The sequence below is a fragment of the Pipistrellus kuhlii genome, unplaced genomic scaffold (genome assembly GCF_014108245.1).
Source record: "Pipistrellus kuhlii isolate mPipKuh1 unplaced genomic scaffold, mPipKuh1.p scaffold_m20_p_2, whole genome shotgun sequence".
Classification (NCBI taxonomy): domain Eukaryota; kingdom Metazoa; phylum Chordata; class Mammalia; order Chiroptera; family Vespertilionidae; genus Pipistrellus; species Pipistrellus kuhlii.
Genome location: NW_023425515.1, coordinates 165,425,474 through 165,443,914, shown reverse-complemented (window position 1 = coordinate 165,443,914; position 18,441 = coordinate 165,425,474). Strand labels below are relative to the sequence as shown.

Here is an 18,441-nt window from a genome sequence, read left to right as displayed (position 1 = left end):
TTTTGGAGGGTGTGGCACACAGAACCTGGATTCCTTCTGCGGCAGAAACCTGCTCGGGGCGCTGTGCCTGGAGAGGCCCCGCATGCTGGCGCCTGGGTTAAGCTACTTGGTCTGGGGGTGGGGCACACCCAGGCTGGGGCGGGGGGTGTCTGACATGCCAGGCCTTGGGACAGCTGCAGGTCAGGCTTTCCGGGAGCGTTTCTTCCCTCCACGCTCAGCCCCAGCCCAGGCCCCAGCAGCCCCTCCCTGGTTGTGTCCGAGGTGCTGGCACTTCCCAGTCAGATCTCAAGTCCATTTCCCTTTCCCCGCCTGGACCTAGGGGGACGGGCCCATCTGCGCCGGGAGCACAGAGAGGGCTTGCTTGGCGTCTGTCCGTCCGTCCGTCTGTCCGTCCGTCCGTGTGCTTTTGAGAGAACCCCTGGAAGCCCGAAGCTGCCTGTAAAGCTGTGACTGTCCCTCTGTGCTGGCTTATCATCGTGATCCCGTCACCTGGTTCCCACCCTCCCTCCGCCTTTTTAAAACAAATGTGTGATTTGTGCTCATCAGATTCTCTTCACAGACTAACCCTCTCACTTATATTCTGTCTGTTTCCCTCCCTCTCTCTCTCTCTCTCTCCGGTTCCCCGTCTCCTTCTCATAGACTGACCCTTGGTTATCGTTGCAGAATTACGGCAGCGGCATGAGACCACCACCCAACTCCCTCGGCCCCGCCATGCCCGGGATTAACATGTAAGGCAAAGTGACCCGCCAGCGGCTCAGAGCCACGGCTTTCCACCCTCGGTGCCCTCCAGGGACACTGACTCCCGTCATTATGGCCCCTCTCTGGGCCTCAGTCTCCTTGTCTGTGCGGCGAGAATGCTGCGGCCGGTCCTGGGGACGCGGCCCCACCCCGGAGGGGGCTGTACGTGCTCGGCACGTTACGCGGCATAGCTGGCCTGCTCTTCGCAGTAGCCCTTCGAGGCGGTCATGTTAGCTGCCGTGCACAGGGGAGGTAACTGAGGCACAGAGAGGCGAAGCCACTAGCCCAGGCTCACACAGCACCAAGCGGAAGGGTCCAGATTTGAACCCCTGAACGGCTGTTCTAGTGCTTCCGTGATTCTTACCCCCTCTGCGGTGATGGGTCCCTAGGCAAGCGCACGTGCAGAGCAAGTTTTATGTACTTCACAGGTTTTCCATGGTACTTAAGGAGTGTGTAGATTTCTACCCATGGAACTAACTACCCATTACAACCCCCCAGACCCCGCTGGACCCTCAGGCCCTGGGCTGGTAGGCAGGACGTCCTGTTAGTCATTCGGCCCTCTCACTCTGCCCCTGCTGGCACCACCCCTTGGCGTCGACGGCACTGTTTTCATTGTCTCCGTCTCTCTCTCCCTCCGTCAGGGGCCCGGGAGCTGGCAGACCCTGGCCCAATCCCAACAGTGCTAACTCAGTGAGTACCAGGTCACGTGGGCATGCTTGCCAGGGAAGGGATTCTGGGGTGCAGGGTGGTTCCTGTGCCCAGGTTGGAGGGGAGACACAGCAGGTCTCTGCCTGACGCCTTCAGGAAAGAAGCCCGTCCGTGGGAGTAGCGTGCGGGGCTGTCCTGGGCTCGGCCCTGTGCAGCCCAGCCCACTCTCCGCAGAAACGGGTGTGAACTGAGAGCTGGGCTCCGAGCACCTTCACACAGAGGCTCCTGCAGGACCAGCTCTCAGGAGCGAGCGGGAAGGGCCACGCACAGACTCCAGGGAGAAGCATAGAGGCGCGGGGCAGCGTCCCTGCTGTCCTGCCTTCTGGAGCTGGAGCCCCTTGGCTCCCCGGGAGGGTCTCAGGACCAGCTCAGGGCAGGAGCTGGACTCAGCTCGCACCCCTGCCCCTGGCTCAGTGGGTGCCACAGCCAGTCCCAGCAAGAATGGGTCGTGTCCCCAAGTGGGTTTAGAAGCCAGAAAGTGCTGCCTGTTGGCGGAAGTGACTCTGACACGTGCTCCTGCCTCTCACTTCTAGATTCCATACTCCTCCTCATCACCCGGTACCTACGTGGTAAGTGTGTGCGTCTGGGTGCTGCGTGTTGAGCCACGTGTGACTGAGCTTCAGGGAGCCCTGACTTTTCACTTTCAAAACACATCGGAGCACAGGTTCCAGCTGTGCTAGAACTTCCTGTTGTTCTTCTGGAGTTTGTGCCTTCGGCTGGTCCCCGAGTTCCCAGCAAGCCCTGGAATTGGCATCCCCATCTGGGGGCTGGCTAGTGGGTGGGTGGCTTCCAGCACAGGCTTCTGGTTTCACTCATCAGCTTGCATAGGAGTGTGCGCGCATGCACACACACATGCACACACATGTGTGCGCGCACACTCATACACACGCGCGCACACACACACCTTGGTCGAAAGAAAGGGGAGGATCCACGTCCAGTCCCGAGGCTCAGACAGGCGGGCTCCGTGTGCGTGATGGAGGGTGCGCGAGAGCTGAGTGCCAGCTGGGCCCGGTGAGCGCTGGCTGCTGTCCTGGCCAGAGCTCGGCAGCCTCGCCCCCGTGTCACCCCCCCGGGTTTCTGATGTCGGTTTTTGTCTCATCTCCAGGGACCTCCTGGCGGTGGTGGCCCCCCAGGAACACCCATCATGCCTAGTCCTGCAGGTGAGGGCTTGGGTGGGGGGTGCCTTTAGGGTGTGGAGTCCTGGGGGCACAGTGCGGAGGCAGAGCTTGCCAGCCTCTCCCAAGCAGCGCCCTCCACAGATCATCTTGGCGTCCGGATCGGGCGTGAGGTCCCTGGTGCTCGAAACCACTGCGTGGCCTCAGCCAGGTCACAGCTCCTCTCAGGTTGAGGGACGAGCAGAGCAGGGCGGTCCGGGACAAGGGTCTCGCTGGCCCGGCTCCCGTGGTCTGAGGGACCCCTGTCCGATGGTGCTTTTCTCCAGATGAGTGAGAAGGGGCTTTTGGATTCTGGCAGCCGGAGCCCAGGACTCTGTGCCTGGTCCTCTCTGTAGGAGGCCCCTTCTCCCTTTTCCTTTAACCAGAGGAGGGCAGACAGCACACGCACAGCATCCTGTGTGTCTCTCCCAGCTAAGAATAGCATGCCACCCGCGAGGAGTTCAACACGCAGCCCTTACCCACCCAGAAATAAAAAGGGAGAGGTGGCTGGATTTCTGCCTGAGGAACATGGGGCCAGCTCCTTATATAAACATGCGAGCTGGGTTCCAAAGGAGATCTTTCTGGCTAACCGGGGAGCCGGAGGGGCCCCTCTCTCCCACCCTCCCCTCTCGGCTCCCCAGAGCGGGAAGCTCTCGGCTGCAGGGGTGGAGCTGGCGGGCGCAGGCGTGATGTTCCGGCTCCCGCTCCGCTCCTTTCTGCTGCTGCATTTTTATGAGCGGCATGACCTACATTCAGACTGGGTCACGTTAAACCTCTCCATATGCTAATGTGGCTCCTGCCCGGCCCTGCCTCTCCCCCCTGCCCCCCCAGCCTGGCAGGGCGGCCCCTGGGTGACATGTGGTGCTTCTCTTCCCCTGATTTGATTAAAACTGCTGGACAGGGCTAGGGAGGGCACAGGTGGCGATCTGGCTGCCCCGCATTGTCCCAGCCAGGGAGCAAGAATTGGGACCTGTAACCCCCCCTCCCCCTGCCTTGTCCACACTGCTGACCAGATGTCCATACACCCGGAAGTCTTCATTTCAGGGTTGAGCGGTTTACACAGTTGAATTTTCTGTGATTAAAAACTTTGTGAATCTTCATTAAATACAAATTAGCCAGAAAATGGCGGTACTTAAAAGAAAATTTTAGGTGATAAAATACAAAAGAACGAGTTCAAGTGCCACGAGTTTGTTTTAATTAAGAAACGAATTAATCACCCCGACTTGCGGGTTTCCACTGTTCCACAGATTCAACAAATTCCAGTGACAACATCTACACAATGATTAATCCGGTGCCGCCCGGAGGCAGCCGGTCCAACGTAAGTCCGCTTTCTCGCCATTTACATATCAGATACCATAACAAATCATAATTAGCCTCCTCAGCTGAGGGGGAGAGCGAGTTTAATTGATTTCAGCCATTTGTTTCCAAAGATGAATAAAACAAACCGTCAGAAAAGTGATTAACTCTCGGGCGCCTCCGTTCCCACCTCGGCCGCCAGGGGCCAGGAGAGAAGGGGATGGAGTGATGGCCCCGCGTCTGGTCAGAGCAGGCGCCCACTGTGGGGACCTGCCGCCCTGGGTGGGGTGTTGGTGCCGGACAGCCCCGGCTGCAGGTGGGGTTTGGGCCGTGCCACACCCTCCCGTGTCCGCTTACGTGGCCACGCAGGAGCCCGTGCCCGCTCAGGGACCTGCCGCCTGTGCGTCCGTCTCCTGGGGGAGCCCTGTGGCCCTCACACCGAGCACCTCTTTGCCTCTCTCGAGGCCATTCCCCCGGCAAGAAGCTCCCCTCTCCCTCTCGGCCTCTCAAAGTTCCCACGTTCAGTGCTGTTGCAGCTCCAATCCTACCTTTTCTCATCGCCCTCCCTGTCCCTCAGTCCGTGTCACGAGGGGCTGGGTGCGGCCGGAGCCTGTGCCGCTCCAGCTGGGAGCCGGAGGACAGTGCCGGTCCGGCTCCCCCGGGCGGCCCTCCCTCGCCAGCTGGAAGGCAAGCCCAGCCCGCCTTGCCCCTGGGGCTCGGTGTGGGAAGGAGGCTGCCTGTGACATGGAGTCTGTGGACACAGAGCCAGAGGCTGGGCGTGAGACCCCCAGGTTGTCTATGGCTTTTGGGGTGCTCTGTTCGGTTTTGTTGGCTCGGTTCCTAATTGACTCTGGACCACCCCGGGTGCTGAGCTCTGCATGAGCGGCCCCACGCTGGTCACGGCGTGTGTTTGAGCTCTCACAGCCTCTGGTGAGGGTCCGTGGCCGCCGCCTCGGGTACCAAGAGGGGCCGTGACCAGGGACAGTGGAGCAAACCTTGAGTCACACCTGATGCCCCTCGCCCCTCCCTCCCCTCAGCACCTCCCACCACCCCGCCTCATCACCCCCGGTTCCCACGAGGGTGACGGCCTTCGGGTTTTTGCTCTAAAAGCCTTGTGTCCCGGACGACACCCGAGGACACAGGAGGCCCCGGTTTATGGCTGTGGCCGCAGACACTGGGCGGGAAGTTGAGACTATACCGCGGCCAAGATGGGGGCCAGCACCCTGATCAGTATCCCATGGAAATGGCATCCATTCCCTCCTCCCACGGTTCCTCCTGATCTGGGTCTGCCCCTGGCGACCTGTGGCTCCCAGGGGTGCGGCTCCAGTGCCGCAGTCACGGCTCCCCCCTCCCCCCCGCCCCAACGGCGCCCCCTGTGGCTCTGATGGCAGGTACCGTTCTCATGCTGTGAGGGTTGGGACGGTGTTTTGCAAAGTCCAGATGATAAAAAAAGGAGAAGGATGCCCATGCCAGTAGGATCCCGACGCCACTGGGGAAAAGACAGAACGGCCGAGTTACCTTAAGGACAGGTGGGAGGACATCTACCGCTGGATCAGGGAGGGGAACCAACCACCAGACGGAGCGGGTGTGACTGGGCATGGCTGGGAAGCACATTGGAGACCATTGCCCACGGCTGGGGGGAGACCCGCACAGCCTTCTGAGTCAGGAGTTTTGTGCATCCTCCACGGAGACACCAAGGCTCAGTCAAGAAGGGAGCAGCTGTGTGCTGGCGGCGCAGCCCGAAGGGCCTTCACTACACGGCCCTGGCGGAGCAGGCGACGCGGTGGAGGCGGAGGCCCTGGGTCCTCCGGGGACAGCGGGTTTGGAGGACAGGCGCGTCCTTCCTGTGTGGCGCCGGTTCGTGAGGTCCTGCCAGCCCGCGGTGAGCTCCCTACAGGAGTGCCGAGGTGCAGGCGTCCTGGCCGTGGAGGCGGGTCTGGCCGCAGGCCCCGGACACTTGGACTTGAACACGGATCTTTAAGTCGTCGTCTCGAGGCCTTTGAAGAAGATGCAAATCAAAGATGGCTGTTCTCTCGCCCAAATACAAACTTGGACTTTGCTCTCTGGTCTGCGTACTTGGCAGGCGGCACACAGGTGATTTGGCAGCTTCCATCGCGTCTGTGAGCCGCGTTCCTGCTCCGGGTCCTGGTGCCCACACACACACACACACACACACACACACACACCGCCCCACGCTGCCCCCGCGGGCGGACAGCTCGCCTGGGAGCGAGGCCTCGGAGGTAACGGAGCGTTTGCTCACTGGTCCGGCTCCTCGGAGCAGGCAGGTGCCATTAATGAGGCTTTCACTTTTACAGAAACCGAGAGCCTCAGAGCCCTACCCGCGGGACGGCCGTCTTCGTTGCTGGCTGTAGGGAAGGTGCTAAAATGTCGGCCAGCTGTGCTGTCCTTCTCTGATTAGGAAAAGCACTGAGATGAGAAAGGAGAAAGGAGTCACACCGAAAAGGAACCGGCTGCGTCCCCAGCACCGCCGGAGGGTCTGTGCAGGGGCCGTGAGGGGCCTGGATGTTTAGTGTCGTGGGGAGGGGGGCGGGGGGGGGGGGCTGCACAAAGCCCGCTGACTCGACATGGAGAAATGAGATGCTTGAGGACTCAAAACATGTCGCCAGGAAGGGCCGCCCCCGGAAACAGGACTTTACCAGTTTCCTTATTAGAACTGTAACTTAATTGGAATCAGACTTTGGTTTCACATGCCCATTACCTTTCTGCTTTGAAACCGTTTCCCCTGAGAAGGAGACGTGTGCTTGCCGAGGGCAGGGTGCTGAGGGGGGTTAGGAGTGACGGACCTCGGAGCTGGTAGCTCCTCTGGCGAGTGTACAGATGCAAGGACTCCCGGGGGAAGGACTGCTTCTCACACCAGCTCATGGCAGAGCCGAGGCCGCTGGCAGAGCCGAGGCTGTCCGGTGGAGGAAAGCGCGGGCCGGTCCCATGGCCTGGGCCGCCACGCCGGCTCAACGGCGCCCCCGGAAGCACGGGGGGGGGGGAGGGGGGGGGCGCAAGAGAACGAGCTGCGCTGGATCCATCAACACAACTGCGTTTCCGCGGACCCATCAACCACAGCGGGGAAGACACTGTGAATCGCACGTCTGGTGATGGGCTTGAAGCTCAAATGTAAAGAACTCTTAAAACTCAGTCATTTTTTTTAAAAACCCAGTTAAATGGACCGAGGGTCTGAAGAGACATTTCTACAAAGAAGAACAAATAAACAATGAAATGACGCTCAGCATTGCTCCGTGCAAAGGAAAACGACAAGGGATCCCACTTCTCCCCAGGAGGGTGGCTGTCCTTGGAAGTGATAACCCGTGTCCGCCGGACGGACGGACGGACGGATGGGAGGAGACGGAGCCCTGCCCCGCCCGTGGGCGTGTCCGGCGCTGCGGCTGCTCGGGCAGCCATCCGGGCGGCCGTCCTGCGGAAGGTCCACCGGGCACTGCCCAGGTCTCTGCCCGGGGAGAGGGAATGTGTGTCCCCACGGTGATTGTACACAGACGCCCCGCGTTACTCATAGTGTTACTTGTAATAGTCAGCGGGGAGGAGCCTCCCCGTGGCCGGGCCGCCGGCCACTCAGCCACCACCTCTGTGCTTCTTTCAGTTCCCGATGGGCCCGGGCTCCGACGGCCCGATGGGAGGCATGGGCGGCATGGAGCCACACCACATGAACGGATCGTTAGGTGAGCCGCTGCCCCGGCCTCTGCCTCCGCTCCCAGCTCAGCGAGGCCTGGCCACAGCCCCGGCCGCCCCTGCCCACAGCCCCGGCCGCCCCTGCCCACGGCCCCGGCCGCCCCTGCCCACGGCCCCGGCCGCCCCTGCCCACAGCCCCGCCGGCCGCCCCTGCCCACAGCCCCGGCCACCCCTGCCCACAGCCCTGGCCGCCCCTGCCCACAGCCCCGCCGGCCGCCCCTGCCCACAGCCCCGCCGGCCGCCCCTGCCCACAGCCCCGGCCGCCCCTGCCCACAGCCCCGGCCGCCTCTGCCCACAGCCCCGGCCGCCTCTGCCCACAGCCCCGGCCGCCTCTGCCCACGGCCCCGGCCACCCCTGCCCATGGCCCTGCCGGCCGCCCCTGCCCACAGCCCCGGCCGCCTCTGCCCACAGCCCCGGCCACCCCTGCCCACAGCCCCGCCGGCCACCCCTGCCCACAGCCCCGCCGGCCACCCCTGCCCACGGCCCCGGCCACCCCTGCCCACAGCCCTGGCCGCCCCTGCCCACAGCCCCGCCAGCCGCCCCTGCCCACAGCCCCGGCCGCCCCTGCCCACAGCCCCGGCCGCCCCTGCCCACAGCCCCGGCCACCCCTGCCCACAGCCCCGGCCGCCCCTGCCCACAGCCCCGGCCACCCCTGCCCACAGCCCCGGCCACCCCTGCCCACAGCCCTGGCCGCCTCTGCCCACAGCCTCGCCGGCCGCCCCTGCCCACAGCCCCGGCCGCCCCTGCCCACAGCCCCGGCCACCTCTGCCCACGGCCCCGCTGGCCGCCCCTGCCCACGGCCCCGGCCACCCCTGCCCACAGCCCCGCCGGCCACCCCTGCCCACGGCCCCGGCCACCCCTGCCCACGGCCCCGGCCACCCCTGCCCACAGCCCCGGCCACCCCTGCCCACGGCCCCGGCCGCCCCTGCCCACAGCCCCGGCCACCCCTGCCCACGGCCCCGGCCACCCCTGCCCACGGCCCCGCCGGCCACCCCTGCCCACGGCCCCGCCGGCCACCCCTGCCCACGGCCCCGGCCACCCCTGCCCACGGCCCCACCAGCCGCCCCTGCCCACGGGGAGACCTGAGAAAGTCCTGGGCACAGTGTGGGGGTCGGGGGGGGGGAGCTCCACGGAAGAGTGGGAGGAGCCTGAACGGGATTCTTTCTTGTTTCCAGGGTCAGGTGACATAGATGGACTTCCAAAAGTGAGTGTGTGATGTCTCCTCCCTGGACACGCCGCCCTGTGCCCCACCCCCGCCCCTTCCCCCAGAAAACCCTCCTCCCCGCCGGGCTGACGGTCACCTCCGCTCCCTCCCTGCAGAATTCTCCCAACAACATAAGTGGCATTAGCAATCCTCCAGGCACCCCGAGAGACGACGGCGAGCTGGGCGGGAACTTCCTCCACTCCTTCCAGAACGACAACGTAAGTGCTGCCGCCCCCGTGTCCTCCGGGCGGGTGGCACTGGTCCTGGGGCTGGGACTGCACCTTTCGGAGCCTCCTTCCTGCCAAGACCCACTCACGGGCCTGGGCCAGCAGCCTTGTGGTGGGTCTCGCCTCCCGCCCTCCGGTGTGCCCTGACCGCTGCAGGCCACCTGAGGCTGACCCCAGCAGGTGGTCCTGGAGGCGCCGTGGTTGAGTGCTGTGGCTCTGGTTGAGCTGATGCTGGGAAAGCGGGGGCGGGGCGGGGCGGGGCGGCCTGGCTCTGGCCCGCTGGGTCCTAATCCCCTGGGTCCGTTTCCCTCCGTCCTGGGGAGGAAGGTTCATGCAGACAGTGCCGTCCTGAGCTCTCGCTGCAGAGGGGCTGGCCAGCTCTTCCACACCGGGCTTCTGTCCACGGTCTTATTTGAAGGAACAGCCTGGTGGTGAAGCAATGTTTGAGAACCCCAGACGGGCTCTCCCCCTGCCCCCCTCCCGGGGCACCCTGGCTCAGCTCCCTGCCCTCTGCAGCCCTGTGCCTGCCCGGCTGCGGACAGCCAGCTGCAGCCTGGGGCGGGGGGCGCAGGGCACAGGGAAGGGGCCTGCCTCTTCAGCTTGCGGGGGGGGTGGGGTGGGGGGTGAGTCTGCCTCCAGAGTTCCTGACAGGCCCAGGCTGCAGCCGAGAGACGCCTCCTGGCCCTGCCAGTCCCCTGCCCACCCAGTATCCCCCAGTCACAGCCCAACCAGGCCTCCAGCTGGTCACGTCCGCCTCTGCAGTCGGTCCTCCACGAGTCTCCCACTGCCCGGCCCTCATGCCCCCTCCTCTGCTTCTCCCGCCAGTATTCTCCAAGCATGACGATGAGTGTGTGACCCCCCTCTTCTCCACGATGCTGAGAGAGCCGGCATTGCAGGCGGGAAGATGCCAGAAATTATGCAAGAAGAAGTGAGGTGTCATTGCCCAGGAGCTGGGGGAGGGGCACTGCCGCTCCCCCTCCGCCCGCCCTCTCCGCTCCCCCACCTCCCCCATTTTAGTTTCATGCAATAAAAAGGCCGAACTTTTTATTCCATAAAACATGAAGGACAAAACTCAAAATAAGGATATATTTCAAGTCATTGACCAGAAAAACCCCACCCCTCGCCCTTTCCCAAAAGGATCTTCTATGTACATGACACTTTTCTGTTGTCTTTTGTTTGGGTTTTACCATTGTTGGGATTTTTTTATTTGTTTTCCGGGGTTGGGGTTGAGGGGGGGCAGTTTTTAAAAAAGGAAGCTTCTAGCAAACCCCCTCCCCATTTCACCCCAACCAACCTCTTTGCTTTCTTCTTTTTTTAAAAAAAAAAAAAAAAAAAAAAGGAAAAAGGACAAAAAAAACCACCAAGCCCCGCTGCCTGTACCCAAGCCCTCCACCAGAGAGCTAGTCTCCGTGTGCGACCCCCGCCGTCTTTGTAGCCACCTGAAGATGATGATAATGATGACGATAATAATAAACTGGGCCGTTTACAATCATGGTTTCTTTCCAAGGGCCTTTTTTGGAAAGCAGAAGGGAGTCGCCCTTTTCCATCGGAGGGTTTTTGGCTGGCAGGGAGGGGTGGGGACTATTTTGTTTTGTTGTTTTTTGCTTAGTTTCTCCTGGGCAAGGTGGCCACAGCAGCTGCACCGCTTGGACCCCAGAATGCCCCCCACCCCACTCTGGCCGGAGGGAGGGCCCGGCCACCGGTTCAGGCTTTCAGGACTCCACCAGGCAGAGACGCGCTCGCTGCCGCCCACAGCCCGGTGGTGGCGTGCTCTGTGCTCCCAGGACCGCCGCCTCCTCCGGGCCCCCCTGCAGCCCCCTCAGCCCCACCCCGTCTTCCCCGCGAGAAGCCTGCCGCTGCGGGGGGGTCTGAAGAGCCCGGAGCCCAGCCCTGACGGGATGGCCATGACTGGGACGGGGAAACTGTGACCTCCGACGTGCCCCCTGGCCCTCGGTCCTCGGCCTGTGCCGGCAGTGTAGCGCTGGGGTTTGGGTTTTTTTGTTTTGTTTTGTTTTTTCTGTTGATTCTTCCTCCTTTTTTAAAAAACGGGATACTGACCAGAACTGCTCTGCCTATGCTTGGAACCGAACGGAGGACAGACTTTGGGGTCGCTGTGGGGGCGGGGGGACACCAGCCACCGCACAGACACGCTGTTTCCTGTCCTGTTTTTATTTTCAAAAACCGACACGCGCGACCGTGGAGCCTGTCCCCTCCTCGCAGGAGGGGGGGCGCGGCCTCCCTCACCTCGGCACCCCCGTGGGAACCTCCGTGTCTGGCCCCGGAGACACCCGAATTCTTTGTACATTTGCTCCCCTCGCCCTCCCCGTAGCTGGTCTTTGTTTCTCCCCTTTCTGACCCATGTATATCATATTATGTGAGATATCATCTGCCTGAAAAAAGACCTTGTGCGGATTCTTGGGAACATTGTAGCTGTTTCTGTGTTTTTTCTTACCTTGTAGTCTGGTTCTGAATTAAGAGAGGAAAAAAAAAAAGTAATTATGATACATTGTAGTTTGTGTACGATATATGTTGATAACGTTTTATTAAAGGGACATCTTTTTTCCGCAGCCCTTCCTGACATGTTTGGGGGGAACGTGGGTGGGAGTTCCTTACCAGGATCACGGATGCCAGGCGCCGGGGTGGGCATGTCTGTGTGCAGGCCGCCTCCTTCCCGCTCGGAGAGACCTGGGAGGGAGGACACGGGTCTCACTTCGGATACGTGGGGGCGTTACTCATGCCGGTTCCGGATTCCTGTCTTGCAAATACAACCTGGCCCGCCAGCCTGGATGTCTCCGGAAGTCGAGAGAGGTTCCTGGGCCTGTTTCCGTCGAGACAACCAGCCAGGATGGCTCCCTGGGCGGCCGCCTCGCCTGCTGCTCCCTTCGGGGGGGACTCGCTTCACCTGCCCTGAGTGCAGGGCTCCCAGTTATTTATTTTTTTATTTATTTTAACAAGGCAAGGGAAGCTCTTGAAGGACTTTGAGTAGCACAGTTTGGTGTGGGTTTAGGAAACGGGGGTAGGCAGCAGCGGGAAGATGGCGGTGGGCTGGGAAGACGTGGGGACCCAGTCCCAGCCGTCACCGGGGCGGGAACTACTGAGCGGGGTGCGGTGCGCTGCGGTGGGTGCCGGTTTGAATTGGGAAGTTTCTGTCCCCCGGCTCGGGGGGCCCTGTTCCAGGCCAGCGGCAGGAGGGGAGGGATGTGTCAGAGAGGGCGGCTTGGTCGCCTTCACAAGATCCCGGCCAGCAGGCGGGTTGCCAGTGGGTGTCCTGCTTTTGCAGGGCCATGTGGCCACAGGCAAGTAGGCTCCCCCTCTGCTCAGTTTCCCCACCTGTACGGTGGGGTCATGGTTGATCTGCCTCATGGGTTGTGAGGGGAAGGTGACGGGTGGTGGTCAGAACGGCCTCACACCGAGTGAGAGCGGTGGTGCTCGCTGTGGCACATCTCACCTGGGGGGGAGAGCCCTCGTCGGTGCGATGGGGAGTAGTTGGGAGGGGGGGTCCCGAAGACTCCTCTTGCACCTTCCCTTGTCTTAGACAGGGTTTGTAGGCTCTTCCTCAGCACACTCTTTGGGGGGGGAGGGGGGAATAATATATACAGTATATATTGATTTTCCACAGAGAGGAATAGAGAGCTAGAAACGTCGATGAGAGAGGAACATTGGCCAGCTGCCTCCTGCATAACCCCTACCGGGAATGTGCCCGCAACCAATGTACATGCCCTTGACCAGAATCGAACCTGGGACCTTTCAGCCCGAAGACCGACGCTCTATCCACTGCGCCAAACCGGTTTTGGCTATAGACACTTAAAAGTATATATATATATATATTATTGAATTTTTACAAAGAAGAAGGGAGAGGGATAGAGAGTTAGAAACATCAGCCAGCTGCCTCTTGCACAGCCCCCGTTGGGGATGTGCCGGCAACCAAGGTACATGCCCTTGACCGGAATCGAACCTGGGACCTTTCAGTCCGCAGGCCGACGCTCTATCCACTGAGCCAAACCAGTTTCGGCTCAGCACAGACACCTTTGAACTATTGGGAAAACCGTGGCTGAGCTGCCCTCGGGAGGAGGCGGAGCATGTGGGTGAACAGCCCCTCTGGACCCTTGCTGCTACCTTGTGCCCAGAGCAGGACTCTGGGGGGCGGGGGAGCTGTGCTGAGGGAACCCAGGTCATGGGGGAGAGGAGTCTGCAGTGAGAGCCTGCCGTGAGCCTCCGCTGGAGGGTGAGGACGCCCCACGCCCTACCGCACATCCCTCCACCTCCCGCAACCCCTGCAATTGTCTTTATAACATTCACGGCCTGGTGAGGGCTGTTCGAAGTTGGCCTTCTCACCAGGGGCAGGTCGTTGAGGAGAGGACTGGCTCCTGTTGCCCAGAATGTTTTCACTGCCTCCCAGACCGGAGAGAGACGCGGCCCGGCCAGATCCAGGCCCAGCAGCCAGAAGGGTCCTGAGTGAGAGGAGGTGGGGGAGGGGGTGTCCTTCCTGTGCTTTCAGGGGGGCTGCAGCCCATCCCTGACACGGCCAGACTGGAGGAGCCAGGCCAGAGGCCCAAGCTCCCCCTGCCAGCATCACTGTCCATAAAAGTCCCCCTTCGAGGGGACAGCCGCCCTGGGGGTCCAGAGTGAGGGCTGGCCTGAGTCAGAAAAAGCAGGCCTGGCTAGAGACCCCCTCCCTCCAGGCTGGGCACCCCTCCCTGGAGCCCGAAAAGGAGAACCTGGAGGCAAACCAGCTGACGCCAGCAAGGTGCAGGGCCAGAGCAGGACTCGGGGCTGGGCTCAGCCGGGCTGGTGCTGTTCAGCCGGAAGCCCAGGTCACCCTGAGGACCCCCGCCCTGGCTCTGCCGCCCGAGCAGGTGCACAGGCTCCGGGGCGGAACCTGGAGCACAGCCTGGGCTTCTGTGAGCGTCCGCCCCGAACTGAAGGGAGCTGGTCTCCCCTGGGCTGCGGGAGAAGACGGGGTGCCGTTGATGTGCCTGCCTCTGCCCTGGGCTCCCTGGGCATTGTCACCGGGGCTACTGGGCACAAAAGACCAGACCAAGAGGAGGGTGCTGAAGCTACAGGGTCCAGCCCTGGGGCAGCAATCTTCCCAGAGGCCTGTGGAGCCCCGTCCTTGGCGTCTGCTACCTGGACGTAGCAGCCGCTGCCTTGGTATCCGGCCCCCATCTCAGCCCTCCGCTGCCTCAAGGAGCTCACTCGTTTCTGAGCAGCACACTCCATCCACTCGTCTTCATCGAGCACCTACGTGCCAGGACTGTCCTGGCACCGGGGATATGGTCATGATATCTGCAGTGAGAGCCTGCCGTGTGCCCCCGCTGGGGTGTGAGGACACCCCACGCCCTACCACACATCCTGGCCAGTGTGGCTCCGCTGGCTGGGCGTCATCCCTGCACTGAAGGGGTGGAGGGCTCCATCCCCAGTGCGGGGTGTGCAGGAGGCAGCTGATGGATGTCTCCTCACATTGATGTTTCTCTCTCTAAAATAAATAAAAAATAAATAAATAAATTTTTAAAATGTTAAAAAGCACACACCCACACGTGGAAGGACGGAGCTGCCCTCGCTGAGGCGGGGCAGGCGGCAGGAGGAGCAGGATGCTGTGCGGAAGGCATCCAGGCGGAGATGTCCAGGAGGCAGTCCGGGCTGGAGACGCACTCTGGGAGTCGTTGGCGTTTGGGAAGTCTTTGAAGCCACGAGCCTTGCTGGGGTCATCTGGAGAGCGGGTGGACAAGGGCCCAAGGACTCTCAGCAATGAGAGCGGGGAGACAGGAACCAGCAAAGGAGGCAGAGAAACGAGTGAGACAGCAAGGTGCCGGGGCAGGAACGGGGGTGGGGGGGCACGTGGAGGACACGAGGAGCAGAGTGCCCAGGGTCGCTGTGGCCAGGACGCAGGCCCGTGCCCTTCGCTTAGACCCGCCTGACCGCCCTCCGCACTGCAGGCCCCGCCACGGAGACTTTCCCACGAGGGGCCGTGCTCTTGCTGTGTTTTCTCTGCACGTCTCTCCCGCTTGCCCTTCAGAACCAGCTCAAGTGGTCCCTCTCAGGAGTTCTGGCTGCGTTAGGGGCTTCCTCCCTTGGCTGCACTGGCTCAGTGTCTGCTCCCCCATCAGGCTGGGAGCTCCCCGGAGCCAGGAAATGGGTGCTCCCTGCCCCAGATCAGCCAGCACATGCTGTGAGTGTTCATGGAGTAACTCGGTGTTTGCGCAGTCGGCCTGCGCAGGTGTGGGAAAGAGGTGGCCTGTGGCTGCTCTGTGAGTGTCCGTCAGCCAGCTGGGTGCTCCGTGAGGGCTGGGACCATGTCTCTCTCGACCTGAATCTATGACTCCCACAAGGTTTGGCACACAGTAGGTGTTTATAAAATGGGCTGAAATTGTTGGACTGCCCCTAGAGGAGGTCTGTAGTGGGAAGCCCCCTGTCCTGACCTTGAGTTCTTTTTTTTAATTTTTTTAATTTTTTATATATTTTATTGATTTTACACAGAGAGGAATTGAGAGGGACAGAGAGTTAGAAACGTCGATGAGAGAGAAACATCGACCAGCCGCCTCTTGCACACCCCCCACAGGGGATGTGCCTGCAACCAAGGTACATGCCCTTGACTGGAATCGAGCCCGGGACCTTTCAGACTGCAGGCCGATGCTCTACCACTGAGCCAAACCGGTCCCGGCCTGACCTTGAGTTCTATCAAGGCGGCCCCGGCTGGGTAGTTGGAGACCCATGGTGTGTGTGTGTGTGTGTGTGTGGGTGGGTGGGTGTGGGTGTGTGTGTGGGTGTGCGCGCTGCAGGAGGTGCCAGGAAGGTGGGTTCTGATGAGGGAGCCTCGCACTGTCCTGCAAACGCACCAATCCCCTCCCATTCCAGCCACCGTCGCAGCCTGCTCCCACTTCACTCAGGGTCTGCTCAGAGGCCTCCCTGGCCTGTCCCCTCTGCCTCACCAGATGCAGTTGGCTCAGCACTGTGTCCCTTCCTGGGCAGTGCCTGGGCCCATGGAAATGCCTGCTCGGTTTCGCCTTCTCCCAGGTGGTGGCCAGTGGTCTACGGCTGATGGGGGACCTCAGGGCCCCACCACTTTGCCTCAATTCAGGAAACCCTGAAGGATCATTCAGCTCCTAGTTCCCTGTAGATCAGCCAAGCCTCGGTCCTCCTCGCATAGCGGCAGCCTACAGGGGAAGCCGCCTTTTCACGGGGCTTCTGTAAAGCTCCAGACCCAGCTCCTTGGAACCTCCGGGTCAAGTGCAGATTATTCACCTCCTCACTTGCTTACAGGCTGCTGGCGAGTGCTCCCCAGTACTCCTGACACACTCTCCCTCTGCCTGTCAAAGACAGCCTGCTACCCTCCCCCCCATCCCCGCCCCTCCTTGTTGCCACCCCACCACCCCCTGTGGCACCCCCGCCCTCCTCCCTCAGAAGGTGAGAAGGTAAATGTGGAGGGCAAGGCCCTTACTTGGTTCACTGCTCTATTCGCAGGCCTGTGGCAGGCTTGCCACATAGGAGATGCTCACAGGCCCTCGTGGGATGAATGAACCAAGTGCCTGAGAGCTCGCCTGAGGTGAGGGTGGGCCCCAGGACCGCTCTGTAGCAAGCACCCATCCCTGGAGGCTCCCAGACCGCTGGGGAGAGGGTCCCTGTAAGAGGTGGTCTTCCAGTAGCCAAGCAGGGAGGCCCACGTGTCTCGGTGGTGTGTGTCTGCACTCAGGTCACAGGCTGGCTGTAAGGGACTTCCTCCCACCAGAGCAGGAAGCAGGGAGGTCCTGTGCGGAGCCAGAGGGGCCCGGCCTGCTCCTTTGCCAGCACTGGGCTTGCAGCTGAGGGACAGAGCCTCTGGCGAGCCTCCCTGGTCCATCCTGCCTCGGGGAGAGCAGCCCACAGGTTCTGAAAAGCTCCAGATCCAGTGCCTTGAAACCTGAACAGGTGCAGCTTAGTAATCTAAGGGGGGAACCTGAAACAGAGGTGCTTCATCCCGTTTTGCAGATGAGGAAACAGATGATCTGAGAAGGAAGCTGGAATATAGGAGGCTCTTAGAAATGGTTTCCCCCAGCCCTTTGCTGAAAGTGAATCGAAGAAACTTTTAACCATCAAGACACAAATCTGACCTGATGAGAATATATTCACAAAGGCAGTGTCAAAATTTTTGTTCCAAGTCTGTTGCTCAAGTCCCTGTAAGTGGGTTATTATTTTAAAAATATTTTTATTGATTTTAGAGGGAGAGGTAGAAACATCAAGGATGAGGACCATTGATTGGCTGCCTCTTGTATGCCCCCTACTGGGGATCAAACCTGAAACCTGGCTATGTGGCCTGACCAGGAATTGAATCATGACCTCCTGGTTCACAGATCAATGTTCAACCACTGCGCCACACTGGCTGGGCTGTAAGCGGGTTTTTATGCCTGTAGTGTGACCTCCCATTCCCCCCACAGTACCTCTACTCCCTCCCCGGACTCACTGAGAGGTAAATAGTCTGTTCTCAGGCCTGATGCCAAACGGGCCTTAAAAAATCATCCTGTATTTCTCCCCTCCCTGTGTTTAAGGGGGAAAGGAATGACGGTGCTGAGGAGGTAGGTGGACCAGCTCTGTGGAGGGGTTGCTGTCACTACACCACGTGGTCTCTGGGCCTGTTTCCTCGTCTGTGGGGAGAACAAAAGCCACCATCCCGCTGGCCTCACCTTGCAGGTCTGCTGGAGGGCCTTGAAGTCAGAGGGCAGTGGGCACCAAGCTCCAAGGCTGAGCTCCGAGGTCCAAGGAGGACACACCGAGTCCAGCCACAGGGCTGTCCTCACTCGGGAGCTGAAGGAGGGCGGTCCTCAAGCTGCAAGGTCCCATCTGCTTCCCCATGGCCTCACCACTCAGGCTTCCTTCGCTCACTCCCCACTCCTCCCCCAGCTCCAAGGCCTTCAGCCTGCTCAGCCTGGCTTCAAGCCACCACCATCGCTCACCCAAGAATTACCGCAATGGCTTCCAGCTGGGCTCCGTGCAGTCACCCTGCCAACTTGTCCTCCACAATCGCCAGTGTGTTCAAAATCCCTTTGACTCAGCAATTCCGCTAGGAATTTATCCGAGGGCTATGCTGGCAAAAGGACTCGAAGATACATGACCAAGGACGCTCACTGCAGCATTATTTGCAGTAGCTAACAGCTGGAGATAACCTGTCCATCAACAGATATTCATGCAGCCGCTAAAAGAACAAGGCAGCCCACGTGTGCTGATGGGGCAGGAAGGAAGGTGCTGAAACCTATCAATAGGGCACTAGTAACATACATATTATTCCACTACACACTAACGGTACCATGTATGAAACCTTGACGCTGTTATTCCTAGGGATAAGGATTAAGGATTGCCTCGGATGGGGTGACTTCCACTTTTATAGTGTACTTCTAAGTTCTTTCAATTTTCACCATTTATATGTAATAATTTTATTTACTTT

At 60.8% G+C, this 18,441-nt stretch overlaps 1 protein-coding gene across 7 annotated transcripts in view; it reads left to right on the top strand.

Annotated features, from left to right (window-relative positions):
* The window catches only part of SSBP3 (single stranded DNA binding protein 3), a 149,765-nt gene extending 138,172 nt beyond the window's left edge, over window positions 1–11,593 (top strand). For 3 of the 7 annotated variants that reach the window (XM_036448636.2, XM_036448644.2, XM_036448640.2), the window contains 9 exons: window positions 640–728; window positions 1,380–1,428; window positions 1,980–2,015; window positions 2,552–2,606; window positions 3,848–3,918; window positions 7,507–7,585; window positions 8,771–8,799; window positions 8,916–9,017; window positions 9,852–11,593. In XM_036448636.2, the coding sequence (XP_036304529.1) occupies window positions 640–728; window positions 1,380–1,428; window positions 1,980–2,015; window positions 2,552–2,606; window positions 3,848–3,918; window positions 7,507–7,585; window positions 8,771–8,799; window positions 8,916–9,017; window positions 9,852–9,881 (540 nt within the window). In that variant the 3' untranslated portion in view covers window positions 9,882–11,593. The remainder of the gene's footprint in view (window positions 1–639; window positions 729–1,379; window positions 1,429–1,979; window positions 2,016–2,551; window positions 2,607–3,847; window positions 3,919–7,506; window positions 7,586–8,770; window positions 8,800–8,915; window positions 9,018–9,851) is intronic. The other 4 variants (XM_036448638.2, XM_036448645.2, XM_036448642.2 and 1 more) reach the window with 2 other exon arrangements.
* Window positions 11,594–18,441: the final 6,848 nt, after the last annotated feature.